Here is a 27,597-nt window from a genome sequence, read left to right as displayed (position 1 = left end):
TCACTCCCTGAAGAAGAAGTCAAGGTGAACTGGGCCTCCCAGAGACCAACGCATCTTTGACCACAACTGGAGTCCTGTCTACTTATCCAGCTTCTACCCTTAAAACCTGAGACAGGTCATTCCTCTCACCTGGCTGGGAGCTCTAAGAGGTCCAGGGACCCTCAGCGAGTATCAAACAGAGATCTCAGGGCCACAAAGGAGAAGACCTGAGCCAGTTTGGGAAAAGCCAGTTTGAGTTCTGAGGTGGAGAGGATTCCAGGGCAGAGGACCATGACAGAGGCAGGACCCTCTGCTCTTCTGTCCCAATAGCATCTTTCACCACCTTTAAAATCTAGATCGCTCCCCTTTTTACACACAGATGAATGTGTACATATCCATTGGTTCACACCACCTGGAGAGTTCCTACTATTTATGTCCTGTCATGCCATGTCCTGAGCAACTGGTTCCCTTTGTAAGGACATAACGGTCCTTGCACCTGATCACCATTTTTGGGAAAGTTATAGTCAAACTGACAGCCCATCTTTAGCAACTACACAGAATGTACGACACTCATTTCTGTGTGTAATTCTTAGCCCGTATTTCCCCTTTGCTTTTTTCTGATTCCTCACCCCTGTCCCACTAGAGGATTTTAACCATCATAAAACTTAATCTACTGTGGGGGTAATATCACTCCATGCAGGTGAATTTGGGGCTGGGGAGGGGAAGTGGGACAAAAATCTTTTTATGTACCAACCCTATGCTTATACGCTCTGTATCTGCTTACGCACTAAATGTGCATATAGGCACCTTAGCAAACACAGAGCAGATCTCTGTCAGCAGATCACTGACTTATATGAGTCAACCATGTGCTCGAGCACTCCATCAATGAAGAGAACACCTTCCTGATCATCAGAGTCATCAGATACATCTTCCCAAAAGACTCTACCTCCTTGTCCACGGCTCTGGCCATTCTCATATACTCCCCAACATGTCGCGAAGCCTGCAGCCATAACCTTTGATTGCAGTGGTCTCCCTCGGTGGCTTAAAGAATAACCTGTAGAGGACGTGGGTGTAGTCAGATGCAGAGTTCTTGGTCTTAGTCCAGTGGGTTCAGAAGGACCCCTTGTAAGAAACAATTCTACACGGAGTGGCCACTGACCTCCGCACCTGGGTGTCCAGATTTCATCCTGCAGTTGAAACAGCCACACCCTGACTGCTGAAACTGAAGAGGTCAAAGTGGGCAGCGACTCACTTGATTTTATTATAAAAGAGCTTTGTCCCAGGCGAGTCACCAGTCCAGTGCCAGAGCTCCTCAGACGTGTGTGGGGCTGACCGGCATGAGGTCATTATGCTCACTCCTCCCAGAAACCGAGGTCTCCGCTCTCCTTCCTGGACGTAACCTTGGCAGGTCACCCCGCCCTCTGGCATTCTGTGTGGTGTCATCTGTCCCCGAGTAGCCGGGCTGTGGGGGCCGCAACCAAGGGATACCTTCCCCACGGCCTCAATTTCCCCTTGCTGCTCACAGATGACACAAGCCCTGCATGACAGGCTGTGGAAAGTATGGTCAGGTGCTTGGCTCCTCTCAGCCTAATGCCTTTTAAATCAGGATCCAGATTTGATTTGCTTTTCCTTGCCTTCCTGGCTCCAACCCTTCCAGCCTCATTTTTTCACTCTCCTGTCAGGCGTGCCAGGGTTTGGGGCTGGGTGAGCCAAGTCCTTCACACTACACAGGCAACCCTGCCTCCCAAGCCTGCGCCTGCCATCTCAAACACCAGCCCTCAAAAGTCACCCCCTCCCCACACTGCCCCTCCACCCCACCCTGCTCCCACTGCCTCTGGCCTGCCCTACACCCTGCTGGCGTCTTCTGAGAGGGGTGGACCCGCATCTCTCTGGAGTTGCTCAGGGGCTCAGCACCAGCAGATGAGAGAACACAAGGGGCCAGTTTCCTCCTTACCACCACTCAGACAGCTCTGTCGGGACACAGGTGTCCATTCCCTGTCATTGTGCCCCTGCTTCTTTTTCCATCCATAGTGCTCTAGCAGCGGCAGGTGACACAGATCCAATGTAAAGGAGCCCTCAGGTGTGACAAGCAACAGGCGAACTAATTTCCTACCTTCCCAGACAGTACGCCAGTGTTCAAGGGCATGTGGGGTGGGTTTGAAGGGGTGCGTGTGCAGACTCAGTTGTTTGAGAATGTGAATCCCTTGAATGTAGGGACAGTCTCTTGGTCCTCTCTGTCATGTTTTCATCCCAGGTGTACCAGACAGCCTACCTGTAACTCCTATTTCCTCAACTGAATTAACCAGTCAGTGGAGTGGGACTTCCTAAGTGTCACAGCTTCACGGAGCATGGTGCACACTCATGAAGCCATGAATCGTACCCTAAAACCTCATTTAAGTTTTATTTTTACAGCAGAAAGAGGCTTTAGAATCTTCTGGTCTAACCTCCTTGTTCATAGATGAGAAAATGAAAGCCAGAGAGATTTAAAAGCAAAGACCCCGGCACTTGCCTCCTACTGTCCAGCCCTCCTGCTATCACTCTTGTTCTAAGAGAAGCCAGTTCCCTATGACAACCAGCAAATTGCCAAGAGAAGACGTTTGCAAAGGATGAAATCTGAGCATCACCAGGCTGACGGCAGTGTCCTGGTGTATTTAAATCCACCCTTATAAGCTACAATCTATCTAAGTGTTCCTGAAAACCTACCATGGGCAGGGCACCATCCCAGATGCTGTGAAGAATGCAAACATGAGTAAGAAATCACTCTCAAGGGGCTCTCTCGTTCTAGTGATAAGCACAGAAATAACCAGCACATAAAGCCAAAGATACACAGTCTAAGAAAGAAAGGCTCAGGTGACTCAGAAGGAAGACCATAAGTGGCAAGGAGAAGCAGGAGGGTTCCCTGGAAGAAGTAGAGTCGGGGTGCCTGGATGGCTCAGTCAGTTAAGTATCTGCCTTACAGTAATGTCTTACATTAATGTACAGCAGGGTAACACAGTTAATAATACCATATTGGATGGCTCAGTCGGTAAAGCATCCCACTCTTGATCACAACTCAGGTATTGATCTCAGGGTCATGAGTTCAAGCCCCACACTGGGCTCCACGCTGGGCAAGGATCCAACTTAAGATAATAATAATAATAATAATAATAGTAATAATAACAATACCACTATTTATTTGAAAGTTAAGAGAGTAGATCTTAAAAGTTCTCATCACAAGAAAAATAATCTTGGGGCGCCTGGGTGGCTCAGTGGGTTAAAGCCTCTGCCTCTGGCTCAGGTCATGATCCCAGGGTCCTGGGATCAAGCCCCGCATCAGGCTCTCTGCTCAACAGGGAGCCTGCTTCCTCCTCCCTCTCTCTCTGCCTGCCTCTCTGCCTACTTGTGATCTCTATCTGTCAAATAAAATAAGTGAAATCTTTATTTAAAAAAAAGAAAAATAATCTTGTAACTACATATGGTCATGGATGTTAACTAATCTTATGACAGTGATCATTTTACAATATATCTAAATGTTGAATCATTATGTGTACCTGCAACTACTATAATGTGATAATGTCCTTCTATAGCAACTTAAAAAGTAAGACATGATTATGGGGCACTTGGGTGGCTCAATCAGTTAAGAGTCTGACTCTTAATTTCGGCTCAGGTCTTGATCTCAGGGTCATGAGACTGAGCTCCATGTTGGCTTCTGTTCTCAGCACGGAATCCACTTAAGACTCTCTCGCTCTCCTTCTGTCCCCACCCCACTCTCTGAAAAAAACCAAATCTTTAAAAAAATAAGACATGATCAGAACAAATTACAAAGAAAACTTCAACACCAAGATGTTGGAACTGAATAAAATAACAAAACGTGGGGTGCCTGGGTGGCTCAGTGGATTAAGCCTCTGCCTTCAGCTCCGGTCGTGATCCCAGGGTCTTGGGATCGAGCCCCACATCTGGGCTTTCTGCTCAGCAGGGAGCCTGCTTCCCTCTCTCTCTCTCTCTCTCTCTGCCTGCCTCTCTTGCCTACTTGTGATCTCTCTCTCTGTCAAATAAAAAAATAAAATCTTTAAAAAAAAATAACAAAAAAAAATAAATAACAAAAAATGGGAACAACTGTCAAGATGATTTGGTCCAACTCCTAACCTGATTTGTAGATCGCAAATACTACAGACCTCACAAATGAGAGCCCAGCCTCCTTGAACACTTCCTGTTCTAAACTGATACAGTGCCTGGCTCAGAGTTAAGTGCTCAATAAACATGAGTTAAAAGGAAAAAAAAGAAAACATGAGTTAAATGAATCAAACTCAAACACTTGAAGTCTACCGTAAATAAAAGTAGAACATTAATGAGGTAACAGATTAAAATTGAGAAAATTCATAAGCTGAACAAATAATCTTTCTTTCCTAGGCACCCACCAGGAGCTAGGACTTAAGTGTGTTTTTAACAAACTGACATATGAAGTAAGAAACACACCCGACAGTATATGGATCATAGAATTTCAGACTGCAAAGGGCCTTAGTGGACATCTGACTTGTGATCTGATACAAAGGAATCTGAGACTCAGGGAGGCTGAGTGGTTTGCTAAAAGTTTTAAGGCAACTTCAGAGAAATGAGAACCCAAGTCCAGTGTTCTTTCCAAACATGTTATGTTAATCATCTAATTAAATTCTAAATTGTAGAGTGCAGAATACAATCCTTCTAGAATGTGGCAATGGAAAAGAACACAGGGAGTTGGAAGAAGCTTCAGAGAAGAGAAAAAGTCTAATTTTCTGTAACCAAATTGATAATCCATTAGTTGCAAGATTGCTGCTGGTGGGGATCCCGTTTTATTCTTCTGTGTAGTCCCAGTGTCTGGGCTACACGGAGAGAACTCGACTCATGTGAGTCAATTTTTAAGAAAGCAGCATCTTCACTATTAAATTTAGAAGGAGGTTGCATATTATAAGGAATGTGAACATCTCAGGTCCTGCAGAAACTGTCTCTGGCTGGCCATACTGATGTTTCCCATGGCACCGGTCTGATGAATGCCAAGCCTGGCATTCACTTCACACCTCCTCCCTTGGGCCACCATAGGCACACAGAGTAAAAAGAGCCTGATCTGGTCCCTCCATCTCTCATTGCTCATTTTGCCGCAGAGCTTTGTTTCCACTTCAAGCAGACAGTCGAGATAATCGGAACCATGTTAAACTAATAGGAAGCCTCTTAGGAAGGAGACAGATGCATCCATTAGCACCAGCCTTTTCTCTTGCTCCCTGACAGGTAAACTATGACTGTAAAATTAAAAAAATATAGACACTTAGGGGCGCCTAGGTGGCACAGTCCAGCGAGTGTCCAACTGTTGGTTTCAGCTCAGATTGGTGATCTCAGGGTCATGAGATCGAGTCCCCATGGGGCTCCATGTTCCGTGCATAATTGACTTGAGATTCTCCTTCTCCCTCTGCTTCTCCTGCTCATGCTTGCTCACATGCATGCTCTCTCTCCCTCGAATAAATAAATCTTCAAAAATAAGTCAATAAATAAATTTTTAAAATAAAAACTCCAGACGCTGAAAGAACTTACAACAAAAAGATGTCTATTTACATGGTTCCAAACTCTCCCAGTTTTAGGCAGTGAGCACGTAGATGCTTTTATGTGGTAGGATCAGACTGTGCACGGTATCTTTGCTCCACTTCTCTTTCCACTTTGCCTCATTCATACTCATTCCCACTGATGGATATTGCTCCCCCAAAAGACAAGTATGTGATTATGCGATATCTGCCATATTGACATGTTTATTTAATCATCTTCGTTTGAGCAAAAACCCATTCTTTTTTTGTTTAAATAGTGCTCTGAACATCTTTGTACCAATTAATTTTCCTTCTCCATTACGGGTAGAATATGGTGTTAAAAGCAGAATTCTTGGCAAAACATCGATGGTTTGGTTGTCCCTGTAACATTCTGCCAGTCTGAGCCCCAGAAAGGCTGAGCCAAATAGTGCTCCCAGCAAAGGAAACCTTCACTTGTTTCCTCTTAGGCCAACAGTGAGCTCTCGGTGTTGTTTACGTTGCTGGTTTTCAGGCACACACATATTTAACTTCCATTTGTTTAATTGTTCACACTGCCATGCAATGTATTTTGATGCAGAGCTATATACTTTTTGACACCCAGACTATGTTTCTTTTCAAGTAAACTGTGTATTCACCTTTGACCATTTATCAGATAGAATCTGAACACAAGCTCAGATAGATACACCAAGCCAGGGACACCTGGGTTGTTCAGTTGGTTAAATGTCTGCTTTCGGCTCAGGTCATGATCCTAGGGTCCTGGGATCAGGTCCTGAGTTGGGCTCCCTGTTCCATGGGGAGCCTTCGTCTCCTCTCCCACTCCCTCTGCCCTCCCCTGCTCGTGCTCGCTCTCTCTCTCTCTCTCCCTCTCTGAGAAATAAATAAAACCTTAAAAAAAAAAAAGATATAACAAGCCAATTTTATTGTGCTTTTTACAAACTGCAGAAGTAATTTCCATCTATTGTTTAAAAATTCAATAAAAAAAATGTGTCTAAAGTAGAAGGTGAAAGTTGAGGGCAAAAAGTTTCTTTCCCCTCCCTGCAACAGTATCACTCTCCAGATAGAACTGCTGAAGTCATCTTTCTATTCTTATCATTCTTATCTGTAATTCTAGATAGAACACTGTGTCTATTTCTTGATTTAGGAATTGAGATAGCATTTAGCAGATTCCCACTATGAAGGATGAGGAATTTTGCTTACACTCCCTCCCCCACCCCTCCACCAGGCCTATGTTGATTGCTAAATCTTCCATTGGATGTTGATGGCCAGATCACAAATTCAAATGCCTATGGAGTCTGGGCAGGACACACAAGTACAGGAAATGGGTGGGGACAAGAAGTGTCACAAGGTCCTCTCTGCCCACCTTTCACTCTCCCCCTATTAATACCAACATAGCTAGGGAAAAGACAGTCACAACTGGCAAGAGAGTCTTGGCTGTGTGTTGGGAGAGGACTAGTAATGGGGAGGACCACAGCAAGCAGGCAGAGACTCCCTTAGACGCAGGCAGTGGTCCCCAACATGGAAGCACTACCAAGTCTTACTTTGTGAGCAAAGCCATTCAGAAATGAAGTGTTCATGTGTAGGCTTTTCATTTGTACATCTTCGCTCAAATTTTTGAAGAACACTGCTGGCCAAACACAAAAGATCTCTGTGCTGAGTACGGCCATCTGGCTGACCATTTTTGGCCTCTGTCATTATGGTTTTAAGTCATGGACTCAGACTTATTACTGGGTCCATCTCTTTTAGATGGCTTCTCCTCACCTCATACCCGGTAAGATGAGGACATTAGCGTCCTTAGTTTTCTCTTCCTCTCTCTTCCCACCTCTACCTTACCAGTCACCATTCTTTTACTTTGGGTTTTCCAGAGGTTACAGAGTTTGCTTCCTGTTCTGTAACCATGACTAACACTTTTGAGTTTCGTCTATGATTTTAAAAACAGGACAATTTTCTGGATAGCCATATTACATTGTATAAATATTTTCTTCAAACTTCTGGTGGCCGTGAGTGAACTGTTCACAATCTGCAACTGAAGAACTCATTTCCAAATGTAGAAAGCTGGTGAGAGTTTGCCATTCCATGGTTATAGTCCTGTCTCCCCAAATGAGGGACCCGAATGCAAGCTCAGGGCACCTGAATGGGACACACCTACTGGCAGGCTTCACTCAGAATGTCTGGGCAGACAGCACAGCCAACCATTTCACCTGATGGCCAAGTAAAAAGACGTTCTTCTGAAATCCGAATATCCATACCATGAGCTTTAGTTTTCTCCTTATGGATAGTAAGTATACATCCTTTAACCACCCTGACCTCTGTCCTACAGGCCACTCTTTGTCTCCACAAGCTTTCACCTCACAAATGAGGCTCTTGCTTCTGCTGAAGCCTCACCCCTCAGATGCGATGGCAGGCAGGGCTGGGAGAAAATCACTCGTCCATTCATATCCCCTCCCCTGGTCTCAGTACAGCTCTAAATCAATTCTCTTTGTAACCTTATATGTGCATATCAGTGGCATTCTTGGAGGGAGGAGAAGTCAGCAAGTCTGTTGAGTCTGACGTCCTGAGCCAGAAGTGGCCTCCTGCTAACAATTGTAGTAGCTTCTGCAATGCTTGTCCTGTCATTCTCCATTCTACTGCTTTCCTGGTGAGTACTGCAGAACTCTACAACACCCCACAGCCCACCACCAGACTCCTTGCCATGCAAATTTCTGAGCTACCTGGAATGGACAGCTAGGGAAACTTTGGGAGCTCTTCAATTTGGCCCAGATACCAAGATCACCATTCTTCAACAAAAATGGAAGACAAAGATACTTTGATCAAGAGATTACATTTTTCTTTGAATTGAATCTTATGCCCTAAGTAAATGCTCAAGAATTTAATGTTTTGATGAATGGTTAAAGAAGATATGGTATAACACACACACACACAAAATGGAATACTACTCAGTCACCCAAAAATGAAATCTTGGGGTGCCTGGGTGGCTCAGTGGGTTAAAGCCACTGCCTTTGGCTCAAGTCATGATCCCAGGGTCCTGGGATCGAGCCCCGCATCAGGCTCTCTGCTCAGCAGGGAGCCTGCTTCCTCCTCTCTCTCTCTCTCTCTCTCTCTCTGCCTGCCTCTCTGCCTACTTGTGATCTCTGTCTGTCAAATAAATAAATAAAATCTTAAAAAAAATGAAATCTTGCCATTTGCAGTGACATGGATGTGTCATTACAATAGAGTATTTATACTAAGCAAAATAAGTCAGCCAGGAAAACACAAATGCCGTATGATTTCACTCATATGTGGAATTTAAGAAACATAACAGAGGATCATAGGGGAAGGGAGGGAAAAATAAAACAAGATGAAATCATAGAGGGAGACAAACCATAAGAGACTCTTAATCACAGGAAACAAACTGAGGGTTGCTGGAGGGGAGGTAGGTGGGGAGATGGGGTAACTGGGTGATGGGCATTAAGGAGGGCACTTGATATGATGAGCACTGGGTATTATATAAGACTGATGAATCACTGACCTCTACCTCTGAAATGAATAATACTTTATATTAATTAATTGGATTTCAATTAAAAAAGCAAAAGAAAATCAGTCAGCTGTAAAAAAAAAAGGGAGATTGAAAATGTCTTTGTAACTAATGCAACAAAAATATCTCTGAAAGATTACACGTTTATTTATGTGTTATAAGTGTTTATTTATAAGAGGGATTAAATAAATTTGTAAAACTTCATTTGAATTAAAAGTATTTTTATATTAAAAAAAGAATTTAATGTCTTATTTCTATTGCAAATTGAATGCTACTTTCAATGTATCTTCTGGCTGTGGGTCTCTGGGTTATGGGAACTGAGTTAAATGGAAGAGTAGTCCTGATCATCCTTGTCCAACAGCACTTTCTGTGATGACAGAAATGTTCAATAATCTGTGTGGCCCAACCTGGTAGTTACCAGCTCCATGTGGACAAGGAACACTTAAAATGGGATGGCATGGCTGAAGAACTGAATCTTAAATTTTATTTAATTGTAATTAATCTTAACCTAACCTGAAATAGCTACGGGTGGCTACCAGCCTTCCTACTGGAGAATACAGCTCCTGACCTTGGGTAACTCATTCTCACAGAGAAGCAAAAGACAATCAACAACAACCGATAAAACTGTAATCTGATCAAAGTAAAAATGAGTCATACATGGAAGTATTAAAGGAATCCAGAGCAGGGAAGCACAGAGTGTTACAAAGTTCCTGTTTAGATCTATGACGTAGGGGCACCTGGGTGGCTCAGTGGGTTAAAGCCTCTGCCTTCAGCTCAGGTCATGATCCCAGGGTCCTGGAATCGAGCCCCGCATTGGGCTCTCTGCTCAGCAGGGAGCCTGCTTCCCCCTCTCTGTCTGCTTGCCTCTCTGCCTACCTGAGATCTCTGCCTGTCAAATAAATAAATAAAATCTTTAGATCTATGACGTAGATGTATGTGCCAATATGAAAAATAAATGCCAAAAGATGTGAAGCAAAAAGGCCAAGTTGCAGACCAGTATAAGTACACAGGCCCGTTTGTGTACATGTGTATATATATATATATATATATATATATATATATGCGCACAAATGCAGATACATGCTTCTGTGTGCATGTGAACATTTCTGGAAGGATACCCCAAGTGTAGACAATGGTCACCTCTGGAGAGCGAAGTATGGGTCAAGGCAAGGAATTTGTTTACGTTGTTTGAATTTTTGTTTTACAAATAGTTTAACATTTAAATCATTTTTTCTCTATAACAAAATTATCTTAGATAATTAACAAATAATATATTTTTAAAAGGCCAAAGTAGACAACTCTTTCCTGTAGTTATTACTCACAAGTGATCTTATATGATTATTGGAAATATTCTACATCCTATGACCATGGCTCTTCCGTACTCTAACAAGATGCTTTAAAAAGAAAACATCCTTAAGGATGAGTAGCCTGAAGGAGGCAGAATTGAATTTGGACCCTACACTGGATGAGGTGGAGAGGAGGAGAAAGGGCATTCTTGATAAAGGCACAGCCTGAGGAAGGGAAGGGGTCAGGGATGCAGACGTGTGGGTAAGCAGTGAGGGCTCTGGAAGGGCCAGACAGAGACTGGATGGTATAAGGGGAGCTAAGACCCTATAAGAAGCATAAGACCAAGTCCCTATGAACTTGACTGGTAAGAAGTCTGGAGCTTTAGACCCTACCAACCTGGTTCTTGGGGGGCACTCAACATGTACTGGGGACACATCAGGCAGCTGGCTTCATGCATCTCCCAGGGCATGATGATGAGTAAGAAACAGAGTTCCAGAAACCAGATGAGACATGAGACAGGGATGGCAACATATAGTGTAAGAAATACAAGATTTGGACCCCAAAGTACTGCCTTTATCACTTACTGACAAAACCTTAACATGATCTGTAATCATTTTGAGACCCCTAGTTCTTCCTCTATTAAAAAAAAAAAAATGGAGAGAAGGCCACCTTACCATGAGGATGAAATGACTACAATTACACGTCTGACCCCACAGGACACCAATAAAGGCTACTTCTATCACACTCTGTCCCCATTCCTAACCCCAGCTGGAGAGGAAAGATAAAATACTTTTCTTATTTCCCTTTCTCCTCAAAAGTGAAAGCAGAACAAAGTCCCCGTTTTGTGGACTGCGGGATGGGTGAGCGGGGCTAGGGCTGGCTGTGTTAGGGGGAGGAAGGCAGGAGAGCAGGACAGGGCTGGGCAACTAGGAGCTGATTGCAAAGGCCTCGTAGGCAGCACTGAAGAACTCCCGTGTAAGGCTCGGGGACATGAAGCAGGGGGCGGCCCTGTCAGACCTGCACTACAGGAAGGACAAACTGTAAGTACAGAAGTCAGGAAGCAGGAAACAGGTTTCCAAGCCACCGCAAACCCTGTCTTAATCTCCTCTAAATTCCTATAGTACAAGCAATTTGTTCGACTATTTCAAGCTTCTAATTATACACTGTCATATCCTACTGTTTTACATACACACATTTTCCTCCAGAACTACACCAAGACTCCTGAGGACAGAAAGCACCGAAGTTAGCAGATACTGCCCTCGAATTTCTCACAGTGGCTGAGCACTTCTGAGTTAGAAGCGAGCTGGGAAGAAGTCAGTGTGGGAGGGATACTACTGTTGGTTAAATGGGAACTGAGGAAGTACTCATGCTCTCGTGGGTCAGGTCTTCTCCGTTCCCTTCCTCCACCATCCACGGCTTCAACAGGGACCCCCTGAGGAGGTGGGCCGGCCCTTCACCGTGAAGCCCACTTCAGTAGGCACCGAGCCCCTTGGTCCGGAGGGAAGCCCCATTTGGGCCGGACTTCTCAAGAGACACTGAAGTATCAGCTCATTTGACTTATAGCACAGCCAGGGCCTATCACTATGTTTGCTTTTTCTGGTAAGAATGAATTCCAGTGTGGAGGGGAAGAAATCTCCAGTCATGTCAATATATTTCCCCACCATCTTGCTCCTTTCCTATTTCACTCGATGTCTTGAGAAGCGGCCAATGGGTGCTTTAGCTGCCCCTACGGGCAACCGAAGGTGGAACAGTTTCCATCAGCCCCTTGCATTGGTGTGGCCCCAGCTATCACGCAAGGAGGCCCCAGAACCGGGGCCCGGCAATGCTGACCTGTGGTGGCACAGTCTGGCGTACTATTCTTCTCACCCTCATGGTGTCCTGCACTGTGGGGGTCCCCTTATGCATGTGGGCAGACAACAGAACCCCACATCTGAGTTACGTCTACTGTCTTGCTCCCCCAAGCAAACAGCTGCCCCCAGACCACCCTGCTCAGGCCTAGCAGGCCTTCTCATGCAAAGAGGCCCACACAGGCGTTGAAGTGGGTTCAGGGCCATTTGGTAGACAATTCTGGGATCCCAGGTGCTCAGAACCTGGGGGATAGTTTGGCTCCAGCGGGCACAAGCTTTAGGCAGATAGATCCCCGCTGTGGGGTAAAGATACAGCCAGATGAAAAAACAGGGGTTTCTAGAATGTGGGCTCAGGTTGCCTGGGTCTAGGGGTGGTACTGATGAGATACAGATCCAAAGTTTTATGAGTTCTTAAAAATATAATCTCCAGTTGACAGACCCAAGAAAAAATTTCAAAAGGTAGGCAGCTTTGGCTATATCAATAGACCCTGATTGAATAGTGGTTTTCTATAATGACTTTATAGAAAATGTCATTAACAGTTACATGATATTAACTCACCTCCTAACCCCATATGGTTGACTTCCTCTCATAGATCCTAGACTCTGTCAGTTCAGGCCAGATGGCCAGAGCCAGGGAGGAATGAATTCTTCTAGAATGCTTTAAGGGCCAGGCCACCTTCAACTCAGAGTAAGGTACTCTCATCACTATTGGTGGATTTGGTAAGGGTCTGAAAGAAGTTTTTTTTTTCTTTTTCTTTTTTTATTGCAGTATAACTGACCTATGACATTATGTTAAGTTTGGGTATATAATAAAATGATTCTATTTATGTATATATTGTGAGATGATCACTACATTGAGTCTAACATCCATCAAAACACAGTGATAAATTTTTTTCTTGTAATAAGAACTTTAAGATCTACTCTTAGCAACTTTTAAACATACAACAGCGTATTGTTAACTACAGTCTCCATGTTGTACATGACATCTCCATGCCTTATTTATTTTATAACTGGAAGTTTGTACCTTTCTGCCTTTCTCCATTTTTCCCACACCCCACCCCTACCTCTGGCAACAACCAACCTGATTCCCTGCATCTATGAGTTTGGTTGTTTCTTTTTCTTTTTCTTTCACTTAGATTCCACATATAAGAGAGATCATACAGGATTTATCTTTCTCTGTCTCATCTGAAAGTTTTTTCATTCTTTTCTGTGCTATGTCTTCTTCCTTATCTATTTCCATCGATTAAAGAGACAATAACTCCACAGGCATCTCATTGGGAGTTTATCAGTTAGGAATACGTTTTTGTAAAATTCCCTGTATGAATAACCATAGCCAAAGATCCTATCTAAAAAAGTATTTAAGTCCTAGGATTTTTTTTGTCTCTTAGTTGCTAGTAATTATGTTCCCTCTACTGCCGTGCCCACAACCCATGCCCACCCCAGCCAATCCTCAATGTTCTGGTTTGCCTCATGGTTTTAATATGGCTGTTGAGCACCAGACATCATACCTGCATTCGAGGCAAGAAGCAGAGGAGGGGTGGAACATGAGAGTACCAGTGATTTTTTTTTTTTTTAAATCAGAAAAGTAAGAGCATTCCTGGAAACCAGCCAGAATGTGTCACTGAGCCACCTCTAGCTGGAAGGGAAGTCCTACAATGGTTTCTAGAGAACAGGACAAGGGCAAAGGGAAGTGGTAATGGGTTACGTGTTGGCTGTCCAAAGGTCTGCCATAAAGTGGAAAAGCCCTGATGGATGGGAAAAACTGAGACTGAACATCTCAGTGTGGAGCTTCTCAGAACAAGACATGAACCACAAGGGTGACCTATGGTCCCACCTTAATGTCTCCCAAGTCTTCTTGATAGAAAGAGGGGCTTTATTGGAGGAAAAGGTTCATTAAGTCCTTACCCTATACATATAGGTAAAATAAGGAAGTGAGGGCAGGGTAGCAACCATTTTTATCTCTTTTAGGAATAAAAACAAAAAGCATAAATTTGAACCCATTTCCGATTACTGGCTTCAGAAGGCAGCAAGGAACAAACCTTTCTAACTTTCTCACATCCTGGTAGCCACTGCATTTCTCTGTAGTGATGGGCAGGTCCTTCTGCCCTGTTCAGAAGAAGGTGGGACACCCCAGGACCCACCACACCAGGCGTTAGCACTTGGGCTGGTGGTGGCAACTTTACAGAAGGGAGTAGACGGAGCCCCTGCGGTCGCCACAAGGAAGAGAGGGCTATGCCCGCTGCAGTGGCCACCAGCCTGGGCCTAAGCAGCCAATCATTCAAAAGAGATTCTACAGGAGCCCAGTTAATGAAGAGCTGAGAGCCTGAGGTGGCTGTGACAGAAAACCAGGGCTGGTTTGGTGCAGAACGAGCATCTGAACAGGACCGCACCTGGAGGGATGGGTCTGCTGCAGGCAGGGTCAAGTGTTGCAGCAGTGAAGGGTACCAAGCACCGGAGGCAGAGAACTGCTGGCTAGAGTCAGTGGGTAACCCTGTTCAAAGCTCAGTCTTTTATAACAGCAACTCCCACTCAAAGCCCTCCAGGTGAACACCACCTTACTCCTCTCTCCTCTGAGGGCATCAGATCAGGAACACTTTCTGTTCAACCGCATCTCTGGTAGCAAAACAACCAGCGTCCTCATTCTGGAATCTTCTGAGATGGCTCTTCCCTAATGCAAAACAACCTTCTGTGCCCTTTGGTATGGTGATCACACACACTTGCGGCATGCTCGTTTAAGAGCACTTTCGGGGCGCCTGGGTGGCTCAGTGGTTTAAGCCTCTGCCTTCAGTTCAGGTCATGATCTCAGGGTCCTGGGATCGAGCCCCACATCAGGATCTCTGCTCAGCAAGGAGCCTGCTTCCCCCTCTCTCTCTGCCTGCCTCTCTGCCTACTTGTGATCTCTCTCTGTCTGTCAAATAAATAAATAAAAAGTCTATACAAAAATTATTGAAAAAAAAAAAAAAGAGCACTTTCGAGGACAGCCTCTCCCTCTGTATTTCCATTTGTAAGCTCTTGGATGGAGCCAGACCCGCCATCTAAGATCTCTCTGGAACTGTCTTCTGCCAGCATGCTGCCCAGGTGTTATTCTGCATGAATTCAGGCAGGCTGGAAAGGGTAAGGGAGCTCTGCAGGCTGACTTTCAAGGAAGGCATTCATTTCAACATATAATCCACATGCAACAGAAAGTCAACTTTCATCAATATAAGCAAAATAAAATTCCCAGAGAATGCTGTACTTTCAGAACACTGCAGTCAACATTGCGAATGCATTCAGTCCACTGGGTTGTTATTTACGTTATGTGAATTTTACCTCACTCAAAAACTCCAATGTTACTATACTTTTTAACTTTGGGAAGTGGTTTTGCCATTTTCTTCCTCACCTCACTTTCTTTTCACATTCCCGAAGGCCAGAAATACAGAAACCATGAGTTGTGTCTTCTCAGAGAAGTAAACCCAGGTCCATGGAAGGTGTGAAGCCACTGGGAGGGTGGCTGAGCTATAGAGAGCTCAGTGTGCTGATGCCTGGGCCAACACTCATTCTACAAGATTCCAGAGCAAATAACTCAAGGGCATGGTCCCTTCGTGACCTCCAAAGTCAGCAAAGGAAGCAGAAGCAGCACCATGCTACAGAGGAAGCTAAGTCCTCTATTCCTCCCCATGTCTGCCAGAATTCGAGATGGAGTTCATCTCCCCAAGACAGTAGGGCAGGAGGGAAGGTACTGGAGATGAGATCAGTTTTGCTAAGCCATTTTTCAAGTTCATTTTTTATATTTTATCTTTTAAGTATAAAGTCAGTGTTGTATAACACCTTCACAGAGTGGTCCGGCCACTGTTGCCATCTCATTCCAGAACATCTCCATCATCTCCAGGGGGGGGCCCTCCAGCCATTAGTGGTCAGGCCCCATGCCTCCTCCCTGGCCCTGCAACCACAAATCTACGATAGCTTTGCCTGCTCCGGACATCTCATACCCATGGAGGCATTCAGTGTGTGACCTTATGGGCTGGCTTCTCTCCCTCAGCAGTCTTCTCAGTGTGCATCCAAACCACAGCCTGTATCACTAGGCCACTCCTTCCCATGGTGTAAGCCATTTCTAAGTCCTCAGGAATTTTTCTGCTGCTTCTTTCCTGCCAGCTGCAGGAATGTGGGACCATAGTCAGGGCAACAGAAAGGAGCCCTCATTCTGGCAGGGCCCTGAAAGACGACAGAGACCCCTCAGCAGCGTTACCAACATTCCCCACCATCTTCTTCCGGGGGAAGGTGTGACAAGGACTGTTACGTCAGCCCCGCTGGCCAACAGCCCTCACTACAGGACCATGTGGAGCATGTACCACAGTGCAGCCCTGCACTCTCCCGATGGTGAGGGCCATCCCACACAAGGCCAAACTGGGTACTTCAACAAAGGCAAGGCCCAGCGCCATCTTGGATGAGGGGTGTGCTTGAGCCCTTGCTTCTGTACTCGTGCAGGGGCCTGCTCTTCAACTGTAGATTCATAACACCACCTAGCCTCTATAGTGCTTCCTGGGGTAGGTCCCCCATGTATACCCCCAGACAAATAATACTCGCAAATGTCCTTCACGTCCAAGTGCCTCTCCACGTCAAGCTGACGACGTGACTTCCCGGTAGCCTGAACAGCAGCTCGCAACAAGCCTCTCCACGTGGGCCTAACCTCAATATTCTTACAGCTGTTCTTCCATGTCCCTGTCTTCCTCTCCTCCTTTCTAGCACGAGGTAGACAAGGGATTACCAGGCCCAATTTGCAGAAGAAGAAATGGAGGCTGGGTAAGAGCACAAGACTAGTATTCATTAGCGAGAGTGACTGAATGGACAAGGGGTCCCACCTCCCACTGCACTACTCTGAATATGCCAAGGGGGATACACGAGAGGGCTAGTTAAAGACAAGTTCCTTGGAGGGAGGAAGTGAAAGAAAAATGACAGTGTGTTCTCAGCTGTCCAGATTGGAGGGCACATGTGTCCACCCAAGCTGCCACCAGACCATGTCATCTTCTACAATTAGACAGCACTTACCCAGAACATGACCTATGTTAACAGCCCTGTTCCACCCCCAAGTTCTCCAACACTGACCAAAGTCACCATAAACCAAACAAGTCAGGGAAACTGATAGATAGTCCCTCTATGTGTAGGTCCGAAGAAAACCAGGCTTCCACAAGATCCAGCCTGCCAGGGAAAGGGGTGCCAAAGCAGGGATGACCCTGCCCCATCTCCTCTCCAGGCCTCCCCTCCGGCCATGCTTCTTACCCTCCCTTCGAACTTGGCGGTGGCTCCTTCTCTGATGCAGAGGTTCCGAGGGGGCACAATGAAAGCAGGGGCCTCAGTCAGGGGCACGGAACCAGCTCTCGAGTGATCCACACTGATGGAAGCTTTAGACACCTGTGTTGAGGCAGCCAGCTTCACATCCCCCATGGTCTGCGAACAGGAAGGAAGACCAGGTCAGACGAGACAAAGCGCCGCCCTCATCCCTGTGCATGGCCAGCATTCCCGGTGCATTTGGGAAGCTCCTCCTTCCCCAACTTTCCAACAAATCCCTTCTCTGCTAATGAGAGCCAGAGTCTCATAGGGAGGTCAAGGCTGGGAACAGAGGCAGAGATGAGAGAAGCCGGGTGGTCAGATCCCAGGCAGTCAGTGGACACCCACAGCCACCACTTGGAGGCTGGACCACCTCAAGACTGGGGACCACGTCTTACTCACAGTGCAACAGTGGTGTCAGGGGCATGCAATTAGTCTGTTTTGTAACAGGGTACGCCTCTGTCCGACAAACCCAGATTTCTCTTTGGCTGGTAAAATATTAGCCATGCAAGCAAAATCTTTTCCAAGTGATAAGAGTCACAGGTTCACAGCAGTAGATAACAATATAAGCAAAACTTCTGTAGAACTTCCTATTCCCCAGGAACTATTCTAAGCACGTGTAAACAACAGCTCATTTGCTCCCCATATAAACATTAGGAGACAGTTAATCTCATCATCCCCATTTTATGGATCAGTCACAGCAAGATTAAGAAATTTGCTCAAGGTCACGGCATTTAGTAGGAGGCAGAACTGGCACTTGAACCAGGCAGAACTGGCACTTGAACCCAGGCAGCCAGCGCCAGAGCTCCTATTCCTAACCAGGGACCCTCCTGCCTCCTGTAAACAGTCAGAGCTGGCCGGTGGCAAAGGGTTGTGAGGGCAGAGGAGCCAGCGAGGGAGCCTGCACATTTACATGTAAAAGTGAGGTTTTCTGCAGGTCAAAACATACTATCAACAGCACTGAAAGATGGATGGGATAAAGTGTTTGCAGCAAAAACAAAGGACGAGAATACTTCACAACTAAGAAGGAAACAGCCCCGCAGATAGATGCACAGAGGCCAGGACTAGAGCAGTTCACGGAACACTGATGAATGGCCTCTAAACAAAGGGACTTGGCCGGGCCTTCGTGAGACTCCAAGAGTACAAAGTCAGAACAAGCCATTATCTTTTCTAAAAAACTGACCACACTGACATTTAAAAAGATAACATAAAATGTCAGTAAGACTGTGGTAAGGTGGCATGCTTGCCTGGGGGGTGGGTGCATATCAGTTGGTGTGATCTCTCTGGAAAGCAATTTGGCGAAGAGATTCTGGGAAAAAAAATCCATCTCTCCTCCCAGAAATCCTATATTTAGCAATTTTTTTTTTCTTTAATTTGAGGAAGAGAAAGAGAATGAGCAGGGGGAGCATGGAGGGAGAGGGAGAAGCAGGCTCCCTGCTGAGCAAGGAGACTGATGTGGGACTCGATCCCAGCACCCTAGGATCATGACCTGAGCCAAAGGCAGACACTCAACTGGACTGAGCCACCCAGGCGCCCCAGCAATGTATTATTAGGGAAGAAATCAGAGATGCAGCATAAAATTTATATCTAAGGAGGCTAATCACATTATTTATAGCAGAAGAAATAGAAAAATAATCCTAGGAAGTAGAAACAGAAAGAAAGGCCCAGCCAAGTGTCTAACAGTGAGAACTGGTGGAACACAGTGGAGCTATTCAAGTATATGTTTACAAGGAGAATAATGATAGGAATTGATATAGAAATTTTAAATTCAAAATAAATTTTATTATGGAAAATTTCAAACATACAGAAAAACAGAAAGAATGATAAAACAAGCACCTTAAGTATCCATTGCCCAACTCCAACAATGATCATCTTGCCATATTTCGATCACTGTGTTTGTGTATGTTTGCACAATCATTTTAAAGTCATCATGATATTTTAATGGAAAAAATCAGGATACACTCATTCACTCAATTAAAATAGATTTCTTGAACACTGATCATATGCCAAGCTAGGTGTTTGAGATACAGCAGTGAATAATCATATGTGTGTGGCAAGTGTGGTAGCCTGGTAGTAGGGAAGGAATGGGGTTCTCAAATCCTGCAGAACGCCCAGGACCATACCCTCGAGGGAACTCTGCTCCCTTTGGCCTCCTCCAGTGCCACAGAGACACTCAGCACGGGGTGGGCTCAGAGTGAGGGCAGGAAACATGAGGCTCAGACCCTTCCACAGATCCAGCCATGAGCCGCAAGGTACTTCCAGTCTCTTGGCCTCGGTTTCCTTTTCTGTAAAATGGGGGTGATAACCTCAGCCTCAGAAGGCTGCAGGGAGGATCTGAGTGAGAGCCCATACAAAACACACAACACAGCGTGGAAGGGGTTCAATCAGTAGTAGCCAATCAACATTGTCATCATTCCATTCCCAAAGAGAAGCTGGTCTCCCCACCCTGCAGGAGGACACAGGCCCTCTTCACCGAGGACAGCAAGGAGCCCAGTTCAGCCCCATCACCTTCAGGGCAAGGGGATCTGAATGGGATTACTGTGACCAGCAGTGAGAAGCAGATGGCTGAACTCCGTGAGGAGGCAGGGAAGGCAGGCCTGAGGCCCACAGCAGCCTCCCTCAGCACCGTCGCGTCTGTTATAGCAGCACAACTGACTGAGGGCAGTCCCCACAGTCCTGCAAGGCATTTCTGACTATGCTCCTCTCACAAATGACAACACTGAAGCTCAGAGATAACACCTGTCCAAGGTCACAGAGCTAAGAAGTAGAAACCAAAACCAAGTCTGACCCCTGTCCTACCCTGTAGGCCTCCTAGAGGCATTTCCTACTGTCCCCAGTCAAGGGAGATAAAACAGGCGGAGGCTTGGGAGTTTCACAGAGGATGGGGGACAGGCAATGGGCCTCTGCTTCTGCCCTTAGGCTTGGGTTTGAAAGACACAAGACTCTTCCCCCTCTGCTTTCTGGGGAGCCGAAACCTAGAAGTAGTGACATCAGCTCAGGACCCTCTCTGCATACCACCCCCATCCAAGATCATCTGAGGTCTGTCTAAATCTCGCAAAGGTCCTGGATGCTAGCTAGCATCCAAGGGAAAGTACTTGGCTTCAAGAGCACAAAAAACAGAAGTCATCTACCCTCAGGGGAGGTCTGGCTTCACGGGTAGAAAAGGAACAGGCAAGTCAATCCAGCCAGGAGACATCCAGTCCCCCACAAGGTGGTTTCGGGGGTAGTAAGTTAACTATCAGGCGAGCAGGACCAAAGCCGAGGCCCAGGCTGGCCAGAGACACCAAACAGCTTCCCTCAGCCCATCGCCCCGCCCACTGCCATCAGCAGCATAAACAGAATCCATCCACACTGGCAAGTAATGGTTACTGACATAACTGAGATGTTTGTCAAAAAATATTAAATTAGGGGTGCCTCACTGGCTCAGTAAGTGGAGCGTGTGACTCTTGATGTTGGGGTTACGAGTTCAAACCCCCATACTGGGTGTAGAGATTACTAAAAAATAAAATCTGTAAAATAATAATAGTAACAATAAATCAAACCAAACCATCCTTATTCCCTTCTAATCTCTTGCCCAGCCTGATGACCACATTCCAGTCAAGAACACCAGAGGGGCTGGGCTGGGTATCTTTCACCGTAATTTCTCTACTGGCATAGCCGGGCTCAGTGGCTGGAAACACACCCAGCTTGGCGGTTCATTCAATCAATACCAGTTAAATGCAGATCAAAGGACGGAGAATTAAAAGGAGAAAAAAATGGAAGACGGAGGTCCAAGAGAGCTGGAGGCAGCCCCCTACAAACAATGCTCAGGCCAAAGCTCACCTCCAAATAAGGTTTTCGCAAGTAACATAATATGTTAATCATCCAAAGCGGCCCTAAGTTAACTTGATCTTAATTTGATCAAAAGCATTTTAAATTGTTTCTTGAACCCAGAAAAGAACATTTTCAACTCTGGCCAAAAGACGGTGAACTCTGAGGCAAAAAGACTCAAAAGAAATGTTAAAAATTAGGGATGGCAGAACAAGTTTAGAGAAACCAGTTGTCCTCTTCCCTACCCAAAGTGCACTCATTTAAAATGATCGTAGTCTTTAAGCACCTGACCCTGCAAGCAAGGCATCCTGGAAATCACACGCCTTCCCGCTAGGGCTGGGCTCCCAGCAGGCTCTGCACTGGCAGCCAGCCATGAACCCACCTCCCACCTCCCCACAGGCCGAGGACGCAGCAAACCACCCAGGCGCAAGGGCCCCAGGCAATGACAGCTCTGCTCTCCCACCTTCATCTTCTCTCTGTGCTGCGCTCAGATCCTGACCCATTCCCTGACAGTGCCTACTGCCCGAGTGAGCAGCTCCTTGGCCGCAGGCTGTGCCAGGTGGCCTTGCTGTGACCCACAGGGGCAAGCAGTGGGGCAGAACCATACGCCCAAGAACCGATGTGCCTTACCGTGGCCTCTTCCCCGGGCAGCTCTCCCATGAGTCGGGACACACGGGCAGCCACGCTTTACCACTGGACTGCAGAGAATCCTGTCCAACGTCCGTCCGTCAGAGGAGGAAGACCACAAAGGAGAGCCAGGGACGCGGTGGAGCCCAGGGCTAGACTGCAAAGTTAAGGGGCGTCTGCCTGACTCTGCTCGCAGATGTTGCAACTTGCCTTCTGCCAGGCAGCCAATTTCACTCAGTCAGGGAGCTCTGTTGTTCTAATCCGCCCAGCTGGGGTGACCTTTGAAACCCCTGGCTGCCAGCTGTAGAGGCTCTCTCCATGGAGTCCCGCCGAGACTAGGAGTGGAAGCTCACAGGTTTTTCCTCGGTTGGGGTTGCCGAGGCCAATCTCAGTGCGGAGCAAAGGGAAGACGCTGTCAAGCAGAGAGCTGAACCCCTGGAGGGGCTGAGCACACCCCCAGCTCCACATCTGGCCTGGAACGTCACTCACCCCTTGGCACATCTGGCATGGGATTACCACACAGGGCTCATGGGATATGTGCCTCCTGAGACCCTGCCCTTTTTTCCTTCAGCTAAAGAAGCCCAGCTTATGATCCCTGCAGTGGGAGGGATGAGAACAGAGGATGGGGAACTCCCGTGCTGCAATTGTCTTAAGGAATCTGGGCTACAATCTGAACCAGGCTCCAAGCATTCAGGTTGCGCACAGGACCCAGCAGGGCTCCTTCTGACCCCCGGGGAGCTTCAGGAAGGGTCCTTGGTGCATACTTCTAAAGTATGGTAGCACCGTGATGCCCAGCCCAGTCCTTCTCCTCTGGGAGAGAAAAGGATTTCTGTAGTTCCAAAGGGATCTCTCTTGCTGTGGCAACTCACACCATGGGACAAACTCTACATGTCTGAATCAAAAATGACTTGACTTAAAGCTTTTCCACGGGGTTCTGCCTGATCCTTGAGAAACTGGTATTCATTCTTCTAAGACCTGGCGGACCCTTTACTCTCTAGCTTAGGAGTTCCCAAATTTCTGGTCGCAGAGCCCCTTTATGCTCCTCTAAACTAGTGAGGATATCAAAGAGTTTTTGTTTATGAGTTATTGCTAACAATATTTACTGTATTCAAAATTAAACCCAGTAATTCATTCAAAAACATCAATAATAAGCCATTGTATGTTAACATAAATAACACTTTTAAAAGAAAAAATGTATTTTCCAAAACAAAAAAGAAAGCTTAGTAAGAATTGTACACTTTTGTAAATTTCTTTAATGTCTGACTAATAGAAGACAGCTAGATTTTCATATCTGCTTCCACATTCAGTCTACTGTGGTTATCACTGCATTTGCAGCTGCTGGGAAACTCCACTGGAGAAAGAAAGAGATCAAAAAAGGTGAATGTCATCTTATTACAAAGATGATTTGGACCTCTGGGCTCTTAAAAGAGTCTCAGAGACTCCAAGGATCCCCTGGGGACACACTTTGAGAACTGTTGCTTTAACCCATCCCCTCTCATCCCTTCACCATCTGCTCTCATGTCTGTCCTCCTAACAATCTACAACTAGAAAGCGAAAAGTGGTTTTATAAGAGTAATGGAGTGTGGCTTTGAGGAATGGGTGAGAAGGAGGGTGAATCGGTATCTAATTTGGGTCTATCTTTTCTTCCAAAGAGAATGGTTAAACAAACGTGTACCTGAGAGATACGAAGCTGAAACAGATACTGATGAAGAGAACGACTTTAAGTCAATTAAGTCCTTGGCCAAGACAAAATATAAACCCAGACCTCTAGAAGACGTGGTAGATACTTGAAAATCTTATGGCTAAGAAAGGAAGAAATAAATCCAAAAAACAACTCTATTCACCACTGAGGAATGGAGTTAAATTCGGATCTAAGTCTTCTTGACGGAGATCTCTGGTGGCATAACAGGACTGGAGAGTCCTTCTGAATTGGATAGAACTAAGGACAACCATGTGGTCAGAAACATGGGAGGCATGTCTATCAAACCTGTGGGTTACACCAAGCAAGTAAGAACAGCTAACGTGCTAAACACAGCTAGCGTGTTAAAATACAGCCCTGAAAGATCAGCAAAATGGACCAGAGATTGAGAGGAAACTTAAAAGAACAATTTTTAAATTGAATACCTGGGCTCAGGAGCAAAAACAGGGGTGTCTGGGTGGCTCAGTCAGTTAAGCATTGGGCTCTTGGTTCCAGCTCAGGTCAGGATCTCAGCGTTGTGAGATGGAGTCTTGCATCAGGCTCTGTGCTCCGCTCTGAGCCAGCTTGAGACCCTCTCCCTCTGCCCCTCCCTCCCCCGCCCTCTCTCTCTCTCTCTCAAATACATAAATAAATCTAAAACAAAACAAAACAACACAACTACCCAAATCCAAAACGGCTGATTGGAAATGCCGCACACAGACCTTTGGTCCCACAGAGATTAGGCTAGTTCCATGTTAGCAGCACACACCAAATCCCCTATTCCTCTTTGTCCCACAGCTCACAGTTGAAAGTCACGGAGTTGTGTGGTTCTATGATTAACATCTGTCTCCCCCACTGGAACACAACCTCCCGCGTGTTTCACTAACTGCTGTATCCCCAGTGCTGACAATACTAATGAACACATGATAAGTTCTCAACAAATACTTGTGGGGATACATGAATGAGTAGAAAGTTGGGTTAAAAAAGTATTGAAAAAAAAAATCTCTTCCGAATGAGGACACCACTTAACTTTATCATATCGGGAATTCTGAGAACATTAGAGAGAGGATGTAAGGCAAGAAGCAGGTGAACAAGTCCTGCCAATAAAAAAAACCCACCCCTCTGCAGTCTATAGGAATTTGGCTCCAGACACCTGGGTGCCAGTCTGGCTTTAAACCAGAATAAAAATAGGGGCCCCTGGGTGGCTCAGTCGTTAAGCATCTGCGTTCGGCTCAGGTCATGATCCCAGGGTCCTGGGATCGAGCCCCACATTGGGCTCCCTGCTCAACGGGAACCCTGCTTCTCCCTCTCCCACTCCCTCTGCTTGTGCTCCCTCTCTCGCTGTGTCTCTCTCTGTCAAATAATAAATAAAATCTTTAAAAAAAAGAATAAAATGTCACTTTAAAAAAATAAATAAATAAAAATAAAAGTAAAAATAAACCAGGCATGTGATTCATGCATCCTTTGAACGCTGCTTCTCAGTCTTCCAATGTATGAAATGGGCACGAGGATGTTTCAGTCTTGGTGCCCTGGATGGACTGAGTTTCCTGTTGGCATTTCCAGGTGACTCGGGTCCAGGTCCCTGGCTTCCCAAGTGAAAGCACTCGAAGACAGCCCCCTCTGTCCCCTCCAGCTGATTTCTGCCCTGAGCCCCAAGGCAGGTGGCTGTCCCCTGGGCTTCCTGGGCCTTTCCTCTAGAAAAGCACATTAAAGGAGGGACTGGGTTTTCTGCAGGCAGATGAGCTGCCCACGTCAGCCCGGCCACATCAGCAGAACAGCAGACCATGGGCAGGAGGAGGATGCCGGCTCAGCAATCCTACTCCAAGTGCCCACAGCTTTGGCAGAAAGTTATTTTTAAATTTTCTTAAAAGAGGACACTGACATATATGCACACACACACACACACACACACAGATCAAATCAAATCAACACACCCAACCGCACACACAGTGTGAATGAGAGAGGCCTGGTCTCCTGGAGCTGCTCTCTTCCTGTTGGGATTCTTGCTTAATTTGGGATTTAATGAGTACAGGCTGAGAGAAGCTTTTTGCAATAAAAGTCACATGCAAAAAAAAAAAAAAAAAAATCAAAGCCAGAACCAGAAACCCTGATTATAACTAAATTAGCAAAAAGCACATTTCCATCACAATTAGCAATAATCCTAAGGTTCATTCATTTTGTTACTAGGAATTATTGCTACAGAAGTAAATCTGGGATCCCCCAGTCTGTTAATCCAACCATCCCCTTCTCAAACACCATGGCTCCTCTCTCCATTCTGTTAAATCACACCAACTGAGCCGAGTTTTTTAAACCCCAGGAGTGATACTCCTGTAGGGGTGGCCCCCACCACCTTCAGTCTGTGGGGGCGCCAAAAATCGCCTCGGGGAACAGAAACCATGCTCCGGGTTCCCATCCCCAGGATGCCTCACAGAAAGGAACAGAGCACTCAACAATCAGATGCTACCTTCTCCCCCACTAAACTGTGTGGCCTGAGCAACGTAAAAACCTCTGAAAGTCTTAGTTTACATAGGTATAAAACGGGGCTCCTGCTAATACCCCACTACCTACAAGGCTGCCACGAGGGTCGGCAATGTGTATGAAAGGCAGCCCAGCCCATTCTCTGGCAAGAGTAAGTACTCAATCCTCAGCAGCTGCTGTGGTTAACATCACTGTTGTTTTAAGATCTCTCTCAGAAGTTCAGAGGATAGAGGCAACCGTGGCCCCAGTGGGGGCCACCGGAGGGTAAAATGGCATCAGAGAGACAGTCAGCAACCCTGGTACTCACTATGGCTGTGTCCTGGCCAGCCATGCTATCTTAAAAAAGTCACTGCCCTTCTCTCTCTACGGTCCTCTTTCTGTGTGGCCTGATGGGTCTCTCTGGACACTTCCTGCCTGGGGACACCTGTGTCTCTAGCCTCCATAGGACATCTGGGCAGGGGGGAAAGGTTCAGCAGAGGGATCCAAGCCCAGAGCAGGAACACGATGCAAGACACCAGGGGAGGAGGAAAGAAACTTCTGTTCCCAGCCCACCATGTGGGGCTTCATAGGCTGGGCGGCCGAATCAGACAGACACACCTGTCACCAAGGCACACCAGCCCCTGCCATGAGGACAGAGACAGAGCCAATGCTAAGCATTGGCACTAAGTGATCATTCCAGCTTAGCAGCCTCTGGCCGACTCCCAAGCTGAGCCTTTGATTCCATGAAGTCCGTCCAGAGAGAAAGTGGGGCTGAAAACACTGAGAGGAAACCCCAGGGGGAAAAGGAGGAAAAAGAGGGAACCAATAATAGCTACTATTTAGTGAGCGTGCACTAGGCGTCAGCAGTATTCCTGGCGTACTTAAAGTGACTTAGCTCACTGAATGCCTTAGAAGGGCAAATATTAACAGCAAAATTAATGGGCAGAGTGTGGGGGCGTATCATTCATAAAGTAAATGGAACATATTCCTTTTCTTTCTACTACTTTATTCTTCCCCCGCCCCCCACCTCAGTCCAACCAACATTTAGTAACTTCACGACATAGGGAAGAGGGAAGATCTAGAAAGGAAAGCTACAAGGAGTAAAGGAAAGTTCACCACTCTGTACCATGAGTCTGCCTGCCCCTCCTCTCCTGCTCTTCAGAGAAGCCTAGGAAAGCTCTGGAAAAGAAGACCCAGGAAGGAAGTGAGACTCATGACACTGCTGACCACTCCCAGCCCCAGAGGGGGCTCTTAACAGCTTCTCTAGCCCCAAACTGGCATGTCCCATCCCTTCTTTCTGCGTCTGCCTGAAGCCCATGCTACCCACTCTGCTTTCTGCAGGGAGATGGAGTGTGGCAATGAGCTAAAGGGACAGGCCTAAGGACTTAGGTTCTAAAAACATGGATGCACACGAAGGATGAACAGAGCTCGCCCAGGCCTGGCTGCTGAACGTGGCCCCTGCACTCTGCATAGAGTTTCGGGGATCCAGCATCCCCTGGATCATTCCCCCTGGGGAAATAGCTCTGTGGTTGGATCAACTTCAGGCTGAGTGGAGGAGAGACTGATGTA

General features: G+C 46.3%; 1 protein-coding gene across 3 annotated transcripts in view; it reads right to left on the bottom strand.

Moving 5' to 3' along the window:
* MYLK (myosin light chain kinase) overlaps positions 1 to 22,045 on the bottom strand; it is a 177,736-nt gene extending 155,691 nt beyond the window's left edge. For 2 of the 3 annotated variants that reach the window (XM_044252185.1, XM_044252188.1), the window contains exons 1-2: positions 21,897 to 22,044; positions 17,409 to 17,576 (exon numbers count right to left, since the gene is read on the bottom strand). In XM_044252185.1, the coding sequence (XP_044108120.1) occupies positions 17,409 to 17,576; positions 21,897 to 21,926 (198 nt within the window). In that variant the 5' untranslated portion in view covers positions 21,927 to 22,044. Of the gene's footprint in view, positions 1 to 17,408; positions 17,577 to 21,896 lie in introns of all 3 variants that reach the window. The other variant, XM_044252187.1, reaches the window with a different exon arrangement.
* Positions 22,046 to 27,597: the final 5,552 nt, after the last annotated feature.

This window comes from Neovison vison, chromosome 6, assembly GCF_020171115.1.
Source record: "Neovison vison isolate M4711 chromosome 6, ASM_NN_V1, whole genome shotgun sequence".
In the NCBI taxonomy this organism is placed as follows: domain Eukaryota; kingdom Metazoa; phylum Chordata; class Mammalia; order Carnivora; family Mustelidae; genus Neogale; species Neogale vison.
Note: the sequence above shows the minus strand (reverse complement) of the source record. Positions and strands in the feature narration are given on the sequence as shown.